This window comes from Grampus griseus (assembly GCF_964374135.1).
Source record: "Grampus griseus genome assembly, chromosome: 2".
Lineage (NCBI taxonomy): Eukaryota > Metazoa > Chordata > Mammalia > Artiodactyla > Delphinidae > Grampus > Grampus griseus.
The window spans coordinates 107100748-107115830 of record NC_139018.1 but is presented as its reverse complement, the minus strand read 5'-3'; the positions used below and the strand labels follow the sequence as shown (position 1 = coordinate 107115830).

Genomic DNA, 15083 nt, shown 5'->3' with positions numbered 1-15083 from the left:
ACCCAGCAAGGCTGGAAGTATAAAAACAAGGACTGGGCTAGGTCCTTGTGTTCCTGAGGGACACTGTGGATTTGAAAATTTACAGAAGACTCTCGACAGGTCTCTTGAAAATGCCAAGACTTCACTTCTGTATGATACAGAATATTCTGTGCCTTGTTGATACTTTAAATGTCTTACTTCTTTCCTTTTTTTTTTTTTATTCGCCCACCTTCTCTTGAATGTCTTGCACAAGGTGCTGTGGAAGCAAAGGTAATCTAGCTGGGGAGAGAGCCAGCCAGACAGTGGCAGCCCAGTGTGTTAGGGCACGGATGCAGTTGGACAGGGATGGCAGATGACAGCCTAGGGTTTGGGGTGGCTTTGGGTTTTCTTTTTTGCATCAGCAACTCGAGCCTTATCATATGGGTAGAGTGTGGTGAGAGGAACACGTGGTGCACCGGGATTGAGAAGATCTGGATCTAAATCCTGGTTCTGCCACTTACTAGCTCTGTCACCTTGGGCAAGTCACTGCTCTCTTGGGGCCCCAGTTTCCTTGTTTGGGAAACCAGGACAGAAGTTCCATTTACCCCTCAGGGCAGATGTGAGTCTCAAGTGAGAGAATGCTTGGGGAAGTAACATCACACAGGTGGCGAACTCTAAATAAACTCAAAACCAAGCCCTCTTCCAGCACTACCACCCCCAACAATGATATGGTGCATGGTACTGGACTGGGGTCTGGGACTTGGACATGGTCTTGACCATGCGCTCTCTTGCCAGGAGACCTTGCATGACCACTTCCCCTCCTGTGGGCTTGGTTTCCTCATCTGTTACGGAAGAACTTCCAAGTGATGATGGTTTCTGTGCAGGGGTCACTGAGGGAGAGCGAGGAGTTTGCTTCCCTAGAAGTTTACTGTTAGCCTCTTATTATGGAGGATTTCAAACATATACAGAAGTAGAGAGAAGGATGTAAGAACCCTCCTAGGCACATCCCCCAGCCTCACATTATCACCATTTTGCCAGTCTTGTTTTACATCAAATCCTACTTCCCCCGACTCCAACTGTTTGTTTGCTGCAGTACTTTAAAGCAAGCCTCAGACATCATGTCATTTTACATACAAACACTTTAGTATGCATCTCTCATTGACTGCAGTTTTTAAAATGCAGCCACCATGGATTTATCACACCTGACAGAATGATCCAGCCAGCCACGCCCCAGACCACTGAGGCTGTCTGCACTCCAGTCCGTAGTGATATTCCTGATGGACCCAAAGATACCTTTTTACGGTTGTTTTATTTGAATTAGCATCCAAATGAGGGAAGTCCACATGCTGTGTCTGGTTCTTTTGTTTCCCATGTCTCTTATTCTATGGCAGTTCTCCTCCCCTCCCTTTTAAAATTATTTATTTATTTATCTATTTATTTATTTTTGGCTGCATTGTGTCTTTGTTGCTGCGCGCGGGCTTTCACTAGTTGTGGTGAGCGGGAGCTACTCTTCGTTGCAGTGCACAGGCTTCTTATTGCGGAACACGGGCTCTAGGCTTGCGGTTTTCAGTAGTGTAGCTTGCGGGCTCTAGAGTGCAGGCTCAGTAGTTGTGGTGCACGGGCTTAGTTGCTCCGTGGCATGTGAGATCTTCCCAGACCAGGGATCGAACCCATGTCCCCTGCATTGGCAGGCAGATTCTTAACCACTGTGCCACCAGGGAAGCCCTCCCTCCCTTTTTTGATGCTATTGATTTGTTGGGAGAATTAGGTCATTTGTCCTGTTGATTGTCTCACAATCTGGTTTCGTCTTATCCCTTCCTCATGGTGTTGTTTAACTTGTTCCTCTATGTCCTGTATTTCCTGAAACCTATAGTTAGACCTAAACAAGATACCCTTCCTATTGGTGATGTTCAGTAGAAATATAGTGCAAACCACATATGCAGTGGAAATGCCAGATTTTCCAGCAGCCATATTGAATAAGGAGTAAAAAGGCCTAGATAAATTAGGGTTTTGTGTTGTTGTTATTGTTGTTGTTTTTGCGTTACGCGGGCCTCTCACTGTTGTGGCCTCTCCCGTTGCGGAGCACAGGCTCTGGACGCACAGGCTCACTCTGACCATGGCTCAGCGACCATGGCCCAGCCGCTTTGCGGCATGTGGGATCTTCCCAGACCGGGGCACGAACCCATGTCCTCTGCATCGGCAGGCGGACTCTCAACCACTGCGCCACCAGGGAAGCCCCGGAAATTAGTTTTAATAATATTTTTTATTTAACTCAGTATATACAAAATATTATCCTTTGAACATGTAATCACTGTAAAACTTATTAATGAGATAGTTTACATTCTTTTTCTCATCCTATGTCTTCAAAACCCAGTGTGTATCTTACACTTACAGCACATTTCAGTTCATTTGCAATGCAATGGTTAGAGTGCAATCCTGCCAAAAAAATAAAGTTGTATTTAAAGGAAAATATTTTACACCACTTCAGTTTTTGAAGTAAAATGAATTAAAATTTAAAAGTCAGTTCCTCAGTTGCATTGGCCATATTTCAAATCCTCACTAGCCATATGTGACTAGTGGCTGCTATACTGGACAGCATATAGAGAGAATATTTCCATCACTGCAGAGTTCTGTCAATAGCACTGAACAAGAGGCTTAAGCAGGTTTAGGTTCCGTTTTTTAAGTTGCAGTACTTTGTAGGTGTTGCTGTATACTTCCTATTGTATGACATTGTGTTCAGTTGTTCTGTTTTTCATGATGCTAAGATTGATGAGTGGGTCTATGTATGCTTCTGGACACTTTTAAAGAAAGGAAAAAAGATTTTGAGGCTCTTTATTTAGGATGGACTAGGTGGCAGGGAGTAAATGAGTCCCAAAACTGGGACAGAAGCCATTCTGGCCATATGAAAATCATTTGAGGACGCTCTGTGATATAGTGGTTGGGCGTCATTCTGCCTGGGTTTGAATCCTGATTCTACCACTTACAGGCTGTTTGACCTTGGGCAAGTGACTTAACCTCTCTGAGCCTCTGTCTCTTCAACTGTGAAATAGGAAACTAATAGTATTGTACTTTAGCTCATAGGGTATTGTGATGATTAAATGAGATAATGTACAAAAAGTATACATTATGCACAGAGTAAGTATTCAGTGAATATTAATTACCATTACTATGTTGCTGTTATTATAAAAATACAGGTTCTGAGGCCTTGCTGCTAGAGAATCTAATTTGGTAGGGTCAGTGGTGGGACCCGGAAATCTGCATTTTAAACAGGTTTTCCAGGTGATCCTGAGTTCCTGGACTCTCTGGCCCAGATCCCTTCCTGAGATCTTTTCCTGGGGTGACCCTTGGCTATGTTGCAGCTCCAGAGAAGCACGTGTTGGCTGGACACTCCAGCATCTGTCAGAGGCCAAACAAACCCAGTAGGACTGCCAGATTTAGCAAATCAAAATCTCCTATTTTATCTGGCAACCATAAATCCCCAATTCAGATAAAACTGTAAACTAGTCTTTTTGCTCCATGGGTCTCTCTATTCCTGCCACATCAAACATAGGGTGCAGGAGCATGGAATGTGAGGACAAAAGCAGTATTTTAGAGTTTTTAGAGATGAATGTAATTAATGGGTCTTGATGTTTAAATTAGGGACATGTCTTTGAAGAGGTCATCTTTTACAAGATGAAAGAAAGGGGCTTTGGGAACCATCTTGATCAGTCTGCTCATTTTGCAGGTGAGAAAACTGAGGCCTGACTGGAGGGGGCAGGGGAGTGAGTTGTCCAAATCCAGTAGCAGGACTGGACTGGAACCTAAGCCTCCAGTTTCTGTCCCAGCATATATTCCTCTTTGTCATCCCACAGCACTTGTTTCTGTCCTCTGTCACTTGAGTCATATGGTGGGGAGGGGTAGCACCTAGGATAACAAGGGACCTGGGCCTAGAGTGTGAGCAGAGACCCTTCTGGTGACACCCTAAGGGTGGTTCCTGCCCTTGTGATCCAAAGGGAGGAACATAGCAAGTAGAAATAGAAGGAAAGTCAGTCCCTGGGCTGGCTGGATAGAGCCCCAGAGATGAGTGAGGGGATTCTGCTAAGCACGGTGCCTGGAGACAGGGTCAGGGGTTACACCCATGGGCTTGGGCTCAGGACACACAGGACTGACTGGGCCTGGGCCCTCCTTACTGGTGTCTTGCAGAGTGTCCGGAGGAGAGCTCTTCGACTTCCTGGCCCAGAAGGAGTCCCTGAGTGAGGAGGAGGCCACCAGCTTCATTAAGCAGATCCTGGAAGGGGTGAACTACCTTCATGCCAAGAAAATTGCTCACTTTGATCTCAAGGTCAGTGGGGTGGGGGGGAAAGGGAAAAGAATCAGGTTAGGAAGAATGGGCCCAGTCTCTCCCAATGTCATTGCCAGGAGGGGTCAGCGCCCACTAGGCCTTCCTCCCTCATCTTACAGTTGAAAACTCTGAGCTCCTGGGAAAGAAATGATGCCACAGGAGTGTCCCCCTCCTGAGTTTCATTTCTCAGATAAGGTTTTTTTCACATAGGGGCTGATGGCAAGAAGCTTCTGAATCAGACCACTGGCACCTTATCTCTTTCAGGAAATACATAGGGTGTAGTTTTTAAATAAGTAAGCCAATGACAGGAAACTTGAAACCAAACCCATTTCACAAGACTGAACTTTTCAGTAACCAAGAGCTAACTCCTGAGCGGGCAGAGCTAGACGCATTCAGATGAATACTGCTGAGGTTGCCTGGCTCTCTGGACCCAGCACAGTGTCCAGCATCCTTTGACCAGAGGTTATAAATCTTAGAGCCCAGTGACCACTGGCTGTACTCCCCCACTCTGCCCCTTACTGTGGCCATAAAACTGATTCCAGGGGCCACTGATCATTTGTGGTAACTGGTATTCAGGGTCGAGAAAGTTCACTGTGACCACACAGGACTTCACAAAGCAAGAGTGTAGTCAGAGTAGAAGGATCAGTTCCCACAGTAGCTGAGCTCAGTTGCATAGGCTGATGAGCCTTTACAGTCACCGGAAGCATAAAGATCCCCCAACCTGTAATCAGAGGGACCCATTTATTGGGGAGGAGACCCACTGATTTTTTTTTTTTCTCTTTTTTTGGCTGCATTGGGTCTTTGTTGCTGCTTGCGGGCTTTCTCTAGTTGCGGTGAGCGGGGGCTACTCTTCGTTGCGGTGAGCGGGGGCTACTCTTCGTTGTGGTGCACGGGCTTCTCATTGCAGTGTCTTTTCTTGTGGCGGAGCACGAGCTGTAGGCACACAGGCTTCAGTAGTTGTGGCGTGCAGGCTCAGTAGTTGTGGTGCATGGGCTTAGTTGCTCTGCAGCATGTGGGATCTTCCTAGAACAGGGATCAAACCCGTGTTCCCTGCATTGGCAGGTGGATTCCTAACCACTGCACCACCAGGGAAGTCCGACCCACTGATTTTTCTATCCAGAAATTACTTTTGTGTTTCAAGCATTGTGCTGGGTGCCTGGGTGTTGCTACAGGTACAAAATCAACTGAGTTTGAACTTAGTTCCTCTTTTCCAGGAACTTGTGCAGGAATCATAAAAGAGAGACCAACAACTCTAAGTGCTGTGATAGAGGGAAGTACTGGGGGGCTGGGGGTCTAAATGAGAAGCCATCTAAGTCAGACTGGAGTATCCGAGAGGGGCTTCCTGGAAGAGGTGGTATTTGAATTGAGTTTTGAAGGACTGCCAGGAGTTATCAGAGGGGACGGGCCTTCTAAGGAAGTGAGGCCAGCAGGTACATGGTCCTGAAATAACACAATGCATTCAGGATAGTACAGGCAAAGGGTGAATGTGCTGAATGGAGAAGCCAGGAGGAGAGCAGGAGGCAGACACAGGCCATGGGAGCTAAGCCAGGGTGGTTGAACTTTACACTGAGAGACATGGGCCAGATGAGCAGGGAGGTGAGGCGAGCAGATGTGTGTTTCAGAAAGGGCCCTCCAGCTGGGAGCACGGATAGAATGGGGACAGTAATCTGGGTGGGATGTGGCAAGTGCCAAACTAATTTGAGGAGGGGATAGAGTCAAGACCTTTTATAGAGGTTGCTCTGAGGATTGATTAGGTACCTAACTAGATGTGGGACATGAGGGGGAAGGCAGAGTCCAGGATGACACCCAAGCTCTGGCTGGCAGGGCTGGCCCAGAGACGGTATGGTGTCTTGTGGTCTCAGAGGCTACATCAGGGTGTGGGCTCACGTCCCGTACAGGGATCCCACCCCAGCTCTTACTGTGCCCCGTGGGGTGACCTGCTGTGAGTCTCCCCTCCTTAGGCCAGATTGTCGCAGTATTTTGAATTCCTCCTATAGAAGACATCTTGCAGAGTCTCGCACAGGTGTCACGGGGTAAAAGTCAGGGTCACTGAGGAGTGTGTGGCCTGGGCAGGGCTTTGGACCTCCGGGTATTCACACACCAAGCAGGAAACGGGCTACCTGGATCGCACGTGTGTCTCCTTCCTGATAATGCTATGGGTAGTTGACTTATTTTCTCTGTCTTCGCTGGCTCCAGGAGGCTGGCCTCCGAATGGCCTCCTTTGTCTTTTCTCTCATGGGGCTGGTAGAGGCAGGCGTGTGGAGTCCACAGGCCCCGATGACTAGAGCATGTCCATACTGTACGGTTGGCTTCTGTGGCAGCTTGCTGAAGTGGGGGGAGTTGTAGCCCGGTCAGGGCTTCACCCTCACTCTACCGTGTACCAGGAAACAACTGAACCTCGGTTTTTCAGCTTTAACACAAATGATAATGCTTACCTGTCAGAGTTGTAAAACTGAGAGAGAAGCAGCATCAAGTTCTGGGTACCAGATAGGTCCTCTGTAACAGCAGCTTCCCAGAACAGAGGAAAAGAAAACACACCTCCTGTTACATAGACTAGGAAAACGAAGCCTGCTAGTGCAATTCTAAATGGCCCAGCAGAGAGCTGAGATTGGTTGCTAGGTGGGGCTACTGGTGGGCGATCTTGTCTGGCTCCTGGGCTCAATCTGGACGTTTTCCGCAACCTGGAGACAGTCTGGGTTTCCCCTGGATGCAGGTAGGTTGAGGATACTGCTGACCCCTACCCTGCCTTGTATCCTTAGAGGGGTATGGACAAGAAGCCTGCTGACTCCCCTACCCGTGGGTCCCTTGGCCCAGGCCCAGCTGGGCAACTTCAGAAGTGATGAATAGCTGGAACTCAGTGGGATCACCTCGTGATTGACTAGACACTTCCTGGAGCCAGCATGTGGGTCTGTGTTCCCCTTGGCTGGAACTTCCTGCCAGCTGGAGGGATCATGCAGAAGGTCCAGCTGGTAGCTTAGAGGGGACTTCTTGGTTCCATGTTGTTTCCCACCATATGAAATTCATTTTATATGAATACATTTCTCTTCCTGATTCTCCTTCTCCACGAGGGACCTCTGCTTTCCCCTCCTCTTGTATTCTGTTACTCCTTGCCAAGTGAGTCAGGCTCGCTTGGCTGCCCCATGAGCAGAGCCACCATTGTTATCTCCACGCCCCTGCTCATGACCTGTTCTCCACGCTCACCTTCCAGCCGGAAGGAGCAGGTGATGGCGGAGGATCAGCTCTCTGGCCTGCCTTTGGAACAGGAATGACCTCTCCTCCTGTGTCAGCCATTGTGCTGGAATGGTAAGGCTCTATCCCTGCTTATGACACACTCCCAACCTTGTGGCAGAGAGCAAGTGAATGGAAAAATTAATGTACAATAAACAGCCTTGGTTAAAACAGATCATGGCATGCTGTTGCCCAGAAATCTGTGGCAGACCCTTGTCACCCATAGGATAAAAGAACCCCTTCTCAGCATGGGGTTTCTTAAACTGTTTTAAATGTTAAAATGTTTAAACATTTTAAAAATGTTTCTTAAACATTAAGGTCTTTCTTAAACTGCCTGAGCCCTGATTCTGGCCTCATCTACCTTTCCCCACTTGAAAACACTAGCCCCAGGCACCAGGATGACAGATACATGTCCTGGCCCCTCTTCTCTGTTCATGCTGTTCAAATCCAGGAAGCTGCTCGTCTTCCTTTTCTCTGCCTATGGACTTCCTGCTCATCCTCCAGGCCCAGCAGAAATGCTATTTCCTCGGGTAAGCAAGCCTTTCCCACGCCTGCGAAAGCATAACTGAGAACCAACCTGCTTCCCTGCTTATCTTGCCCCTTGTATAGACTTCCATTGACAGCATTTATCACCGAATTCTCAGTTCTCTCTGGGCATCACTTTCTTCTCTTGTCTCTAGCGCAGTGCCTGACATATGAGTTACTCATCGTTGAATGAATGAGTGAATGAAGGAAAGAATGGTTTAGGAAGACAAATGCATGCATGGATATCATCTGGAAAATGCAAAAGAGGTGGCAGGCAGATTTCAATTCAGTGATGTGTCATTTATTGAGGGACTATTGTACACCAAGGGGTAGAGTGACAAGCATCAATAAGATATGGTATCTGCCTTCCAAGGGTCCACCACCTACGGGGAGATGGCTGCAGTGAGACTGGTGCCGAGGCCATCTAAAATAAAATCTACCCATGACACTCACTAAGAAACACTCACTTCCGAGGGGTAACCTCTCTGCCTCAGCAGCATGAATACCATCCCAGTGTGTGGTGTAAATTCACCACAGACAGGCCCGCTGGTGTGGGTAGGTAGAGGGGGTGCAGGTAGATGATGTGTTTACCACTGAGGTACAAGGTATTGTCACTTTTTTACACATAAAGCAATTGAGATTCAGAGAGGTTAAGTTACTTGTCCAAGACCACACAGGTACTAAGTGATAGGGCTGGTACTTGAACTTAGCCAGTGAGGAGACACTAAGCACAGCTGAGTATCACCAGCTTTTATTTCACCAGGTTCTAACAGTATGGATTTCTTACTTGCTTGCGTCATGCCTTTTACACATAGTTAATCCGAAGGTTTATACTGTGCCATAAATTTATCCTTTGCACAGTTAATTTCTCATCTGGTTACTGAGTTTTTCTTTCTAATACGTTATTCCTCATAGTTAAAAAATTAATTTGTATTCTATTAATTGCTATAAAATGTGCATGCATTTGAAAGTAGATCTTACAAGAATGAGATGATTTCCATACTAAAACCTTGGAACATGAAATAGAGGTGAGACTTGGCAGTTTTGACTGTCAAGATAGGTTCGGGTGAGATTGTAAAAGTTTAGGGCAGGGCTTCCCTGTTGGCGCAGTGGTTGAGAGTCCGCCTGCCAATGCAGGGGACGCGGGTTCGTGCCCCGGTCCGGGAAGATCCCACATGCCGCGGAGCGGCTGGGCCCGTGAGCCATGGCCGCTGAGCCTGCGCGTCCGGAGCCTGTGCTCCGCAATGGGAGAGGCCACAATAGTGAGAGGCCCGCGTACAGCAAAAAAAAAAAAAAAAAAAAAAAAAAGTTTAGGGCAGAAGTTTGTATAGGCAGTCAAAGCCATAGAAGACTTTTACCCCTCAACATTTTTTATTATGAAAACATTTCAAAATGTCTGAAGAAATTAGAAGAACCATACAATGAACACCATTATGCCCTCCTCCTGCATTCAACATTTGGCCACATTTGCTTTACCTCTTTCTCTCTTTAAAAAAGAAAAAAAAATTACATTTATATAAAAAGCATTTTATATATATACACACACACACACGTGCATATGTGTGATTTTTAAAATTAAAAATAATATCTAAAAAAAAATAATAATAATATCTAATAAAAATTTAAAAGTATTAAAATGTATGTAATTTATTAAAATTATGGTATAATTGGAAAGAAAATTGTAGCTATCTTGACACTTCACTCTAAACACTTCAATAAGCATCTCTCAAGATTAAGTTCAGTCTCCTACCAACCCACAGTACCATTATCACACTTAAGAAAATTAACAATAATTTGTGGAAGACCTTTAATTGGTAAAAAAAACATTATTCTATTTCTTATTTAGAAAGAAAATTCTCCTGGCAGTGGAGAGAGAATGGATGGGAGAGAGTAGGCCAGTTGGAGGTAATGATAAGACTGTGGGAAAGAGATGAACCGAAGGTACCCCATAAACTTTTCTTAAAAAATGAAGTCAATGGTCATTTATGCTATTATAAAAAGTAACAAAATACAGAAACATACAAAGAAGTTACCTGCAGACTCTCTACTCCAAAATAATCATTATTAACATTTGTTACATTTTCTCCAGCTTTTTCTGAACAGGGGGTGTGTGTGTGTGTGTGTGTGTGCGCGTGCATGTGCGTGCGTGCATGTGTGTGTGTGTGTGTTAAGGTGTTATAACTATACTACTTCTACAATTTCCTCTCCTGCTTTTTTCACTCTACATTCTAACCCAAGCAGGCCACATGGGCTCTGTAGTGATTTACTTTGCTGTTGAGGCTTTTATACAAGTCTTTCTGATTTCCTTACCCTCTTGGCAAGTTCTGAGGGTGGACCCTGTTTCCGGTTCCTCATACCCAAAGCTTAGCTTATGCCCCAGCCTCAGTATGTGCCCCATGGGCTCTTCATCTCAGCTCCATGCATCAGCATGGGAGCCCAGAGCCCTAGAGATGCATCCTGGCTGCTTCATCAACTACTGCAGGGCCACCCTAGGGTGACCCGAGGAGAAGTGAAATGAGGACACAGAGCTCCTAAATGGTTGAGGGAAGGAACAAAATGTGGCAAAAATTAAACTATGGAGAGCCATAATTGAAAGAGTTGAAATATAGCAGTAAATGTGTGAATTGGGAGCATTAAACCAACAAGCTGCTTTTTATGAGATACAGCAGGAGGCCACATGGGAAGTGGAAAGAGGAGAAGATTGTGGGTCAAGCCTGCATTTAAGTCTCACCTCTACTAGGTAGGGTTGGGGAGGTCATGGCTCTGACCTTTCCTGGCCTTGAAAATGGAGATAATATTGCCCCTCACTTCCTCACCCAGGAATGGAGTGAGGGGCCAGGGGGAGATCAGTGTTTCTGAAAGGTCCCTGTAAACTCTAAGACTCCTTCCAAGTGCTGGCTGTGAATTTTAACTAGCCTCCCTATGAGGCCACATTTCTCCCTATTCCTCTCTTTCCTCCAAAGGGATTCAGAAAGGGAGGTGGGCATGGAAGCACCCAAAGGGGTAATGAATAAGGTGGTGCTTTCCTACCACCAGGCTGGGCAGATTCCCAACGTGGCAGGACACTGTGTGAGGTTGATATGGCTTGGAGTGAATATCATGATCCCTATTTTACAGATGAGGAAACAAAGACAAAAAAGCCGTGCCCTCCTCCTCTTTTGTCCTTACTACCTTTGCCATCACCATTAGGTGCTCAGAGTCTCTTTGCTACTTCCAGCTGCCCACGGCCATCCACTCTGGGCCCCTGCCCAGGCCTGGCCTCCACCGAAGTATCATGTGTTCAAATAGTACCTTTTAGGTTCCATTCACATCTCTACCATTAGCCCTCCCCATGCAGCTGATCTCAGTAGGAGTGAAAGAACCTGATTCTGGAAGTGGTAAAGGGTGGTGGAAAGGTATCTTGGCATGAAAAAACCTGGGTGAAAACCTAGCTGCACTACTTCTTAGTCATGTGGCCTTGAATAAGTTAATTAACTTCTCTGACCCTCAGTTTCCTCATCTGGGAAGCACAGACAGTAACTTAGTCTACTCAGATTCTGTGCAGTGGTGTTCTGGTAGTAGCTGGATCTCCAATAAACATATGTACACACACACTAAATTATTATAAAGTCTACTGATATAAAGGTTTATAATGTAATTTACAAGTAATAAAATATATAAGACTTTTATTTTGTAAATTTCACAAAAATAAATTGATTCTTGTAGAGCACTTTCCTTGGTTTTTGCTGACGTCTTGTATCAATACCAACCTATGGATGCAATAGACAAATGAGTGTAGTTCCAACAGGACTGTTCGTTGATATTTTTGTTTATGTTAATAAGTAAGGTGAAAATGAAGCAATGAAGACGTGTGTTGGAGCTTTACTTGTTTGCCAATGACATGAGTGACTTCTTTGCTGAATTGGATAATGGTTTCTGAATATTGAAAAATATTTCTTCAATTTTCTCTGCTAGCACAAAATAATGGCTATAGACACGACACCCTTATAAGTTTAATCTCTGTTATTAAGTGATTTTCTGCAGCACTTCCTAAGTCTAGGATCAAGAAATCAAGTCCTGATTTGTAGTGTCTGTGGATTTCTGTGGTGTAAATACACCCACTGGGGCCAATTTCAAGGCACCAACTTGATGACACTGACTAGAGCTAGGAAGAGGGGTGCAGTAACATACCATGATGAAGTATTTCCCCCATTCAGAGATAAAAGGCATTAAATAACCTCAAGAACATAGAAAATAATAAAATATAATAGAAATAAAGAAATAAAATATAATAGAAATAGAAATTTATACTTCCTAATAGAAATTAGGAAGTAATACGTTTTTAAAAATGTATTTATTTATTTGGTTGCGTGGGGTCTTAGTTGCGGCAGGTGGGCTCCTTAGTTGTGGCGTGCATGTGGGATCTAGTTCCCTGACCAGGGATCGAACCCCGGCCCCCTGCATTGGGAGCGTGGAGTCTTATCCACTGCGCCACCAAGGAAGTCCTGGAAGTAATAAGTTTTAAGTATTTTAAATATAATTTAATTAAATATGTTTCTATAATTTAATTTTTAATATTAAAATAATATTCGTACATAGCTCAGTTTAACAACTGGCTTACAACATTCCTGCAAATTTAACAGCAGGCTCTCATGAGCCGGTAGGCACCAGCTTTAGCCCACCCCCAGCTCTCTGAGACTCTGTTGGTGAAAGCATTTTGTAAACAGGACAGTGCTACCTGCAGGCCAGCTGTGGTGGTGGCAGCAGTGGTGTAACGATAAGAATGGCAGCCAGCATTTACTGAGGCTGTAGTAAATGTGCAGGCTCTTCTCTGAGTGCTCTGCATGCGTTTACTCCTTTTATCCACATGACGACCCTATGAGGGAGGGAGGTTCCATGGTCGTGGCCATTTTATAGAAAGGGGAGGTTGCTCAGGGGCTCCTAGGTTTTCTTGTGCCTCCTCAGAACCCCTTACCATATTAACATTCCCGTTTCGCAGATGAGGGGCCAAGGATCAGAGAGGTGAATGACTTGCCGAGGTCACACAGCTAGCCTGGGGCAGAAGCAAGGTTCAACCCAAGTCTGGGGACTTCCCTGGTGGCACAGTGGTTAAGGATCCACCTGCCGATGCAGGGGACACAGGTTCGAGCCCTGGTCCGGGAAGATCCCACGTGCTGCGGAGCAGCTAAGCCCGTGCGCCACAACTACTGAGCCCATGTGCCACAACTACTGAGCCCACGTGCCACAACTACTGAAGCCCGCATGCCTAGAGCCCGTGCTCCGCAACAAGAGAAGCCACCACAATGAGAAGCCCACGCACCGCAATGAAGAGTAGCCCCCACTCACTGCAACTGGAGAAAACCCGTGCGTAGCAACAAAGACCCAACTCAGCCAAAAATAAATAAACAAATAAATAAATAAGTTTATTTATTTAAAAAAACCAAGTCTGTCCAATGAGAGGGCCCTCTTTAGTGCTGGTTCCCCAAACACTGGGCACTAGATGATTTTGACTTTCTTGCAGAACCTGCTTTAGAAAACCAATTCTGGAGCCTCACTCCTGGTGGGTTGATTTAATTGCTTTGGTATTTTTAACACAGTCCCCAGGGGATTCCAATGGGTAACTAGCTCAGATGGGCCCCAAAGCACAGCTTGGGGCTCAGAGTGCCTGGATTCAGGCCCAGGTTCCTCATTGGTTAAATGGAGGCTCCGACCATCCACAGCTTGGCGGCTGTGAGGAATAAGGTGATGTGTGGGGAGAGCCCAAGGCAAATGCTGGTTGTCGTGTGGCACAGACCAGAGAGCCAGCATTGCTGATTGGCCCAAGGCTGAAAGCCAGTGGTCCTAGAATGACCTTGAAAGTGAATTTTTATTTCCCTCCCTCTACCCAATAAGAGCACAGAGACAGTAGGTAGTGGTTTTTCTCTGACTTTACCAGGCAGGGCTTCTAGAACCATGCAGCAGCCTCCCATAGAGAAGCAGGCCGTGAGTGAATGTCCGGAAGCTGTGGTTTAACAAATCCAGTGCAACTGGGTTGGGGCCCTTCCCTAAGATGTGCGTTTTCTAGGAAAAACATGGAGCTGGAGGGACTTCCCTGCTGGTCCAGTGGTTAAGAATCCACCTTCCAATGCAGGTTACAAGGGTTCGATCCCTGGCCAGGGAACTAAGAATCCACATGCCGCGGGGCAACTAAGCCTGCGCGCCTCAACTAGAGAGCCTGCATGCCGCAAACTACAGAGCCCACGTGCTCTGGAGCTGGCGCGCCACAACTACAGAGCGCTGAAACTAGAGAGAAACCCACGCCACAACGAAGAGCCCAAGCATTCTGGAGCTTGCGCACTGCAACAAAGATCCCATGTGCCACAACTAAGACCTGATGCAGCCCAAAAAAAAAAAAAAAAAAGAGGAACGTATCAGTTAAAAAAAAGAAAGAAAGAAAAACATGGAGCTGGACCAGCAAGCTGGTGAGTTACCAGAGCTGAGATGGAAATGCCAACTTTGCCAGCCTGCTGGGGTGATCTAAGTGGGCACCCTTACATCAGCTAGAGGAAGCGAGGCAACATGGGAGAGGAGAGAGCACACAGGCATCTTGGGCAAGCGTTTAACCTCTCTGAGCCTTGACTTCTTCATCTGTAAAATGGGGTGATGACGGTACCTACCTCAGAGAGTGAGAATCAAATAAGAGGTGTGTAAACGCTTCGTAAACTAAGTGCTGTAGGTTTTGTTATGCGTGAAACTTCAGATTGGGTGCCTTTGGAAACACAGGAAGAGCAGGCCCTGCCCTCAGCAAGTGTGCAGTCTAGTGGGGGAGGCAAGACTAACACATAAAGATCTTGGCAGTGCTTGGTGCTGCAGGTCAAGATTGCTGCACGAGTGTGGAGCTGGGAGAAAGAAGGAGGGCTGGGCTGGGTATTCAGATGATGCTTCCTGGAGAAGATAGCATTTTGACTGGGCCTGGAAAGATGGGTAAGAGCTCAATAGGCAGATGATAAAGACCTCTGGAGAGGAGCGGCAAGATCAGGAAAATAAGCACAGAGATGATGACAACGGCTACAGGCCACTTTATATGCCTTGT

The 15083-nt window shown here is 46.2% G+C and overlaps 1 protein-coding gene across 6 annotated transcripts in view; it reads left to right on the top strand.

Moving 5' to 3' along the window:
• Positions 1-15083, top strand: part of DAPK2 (death associated protein kinase 2) — a 119059-nt gene that overhangs the window by 70334 nt on the left and 33642 nt on the right. For 4 of the 6 annotated variants that reach the window (XR_014296302.1, XM_082647386.1, XM_082647383.1 and 1 more), the window contains exons 4-6: positions 4141-4279; positions 7488-7582; positions 7959-8037. Coding sequence is in view for 5 of the 6 variants with exons in the window: in XM_082647386.1 (XP_082503512.1) it covers positions 4141-4279; positions 7488-7582; positions 7959-8037 (313 nt within the window). In the remaining variant the exon portion in view is untranslated. The remainder of the gene's footprint in view (positions 1-4140; positions 4280-7487; positions 7583-7958; positions 8038-15083) is intronic. The other 2 variants (XM_082647387.1, XM_082647385.1) reach the window with 1 other exon arrangement.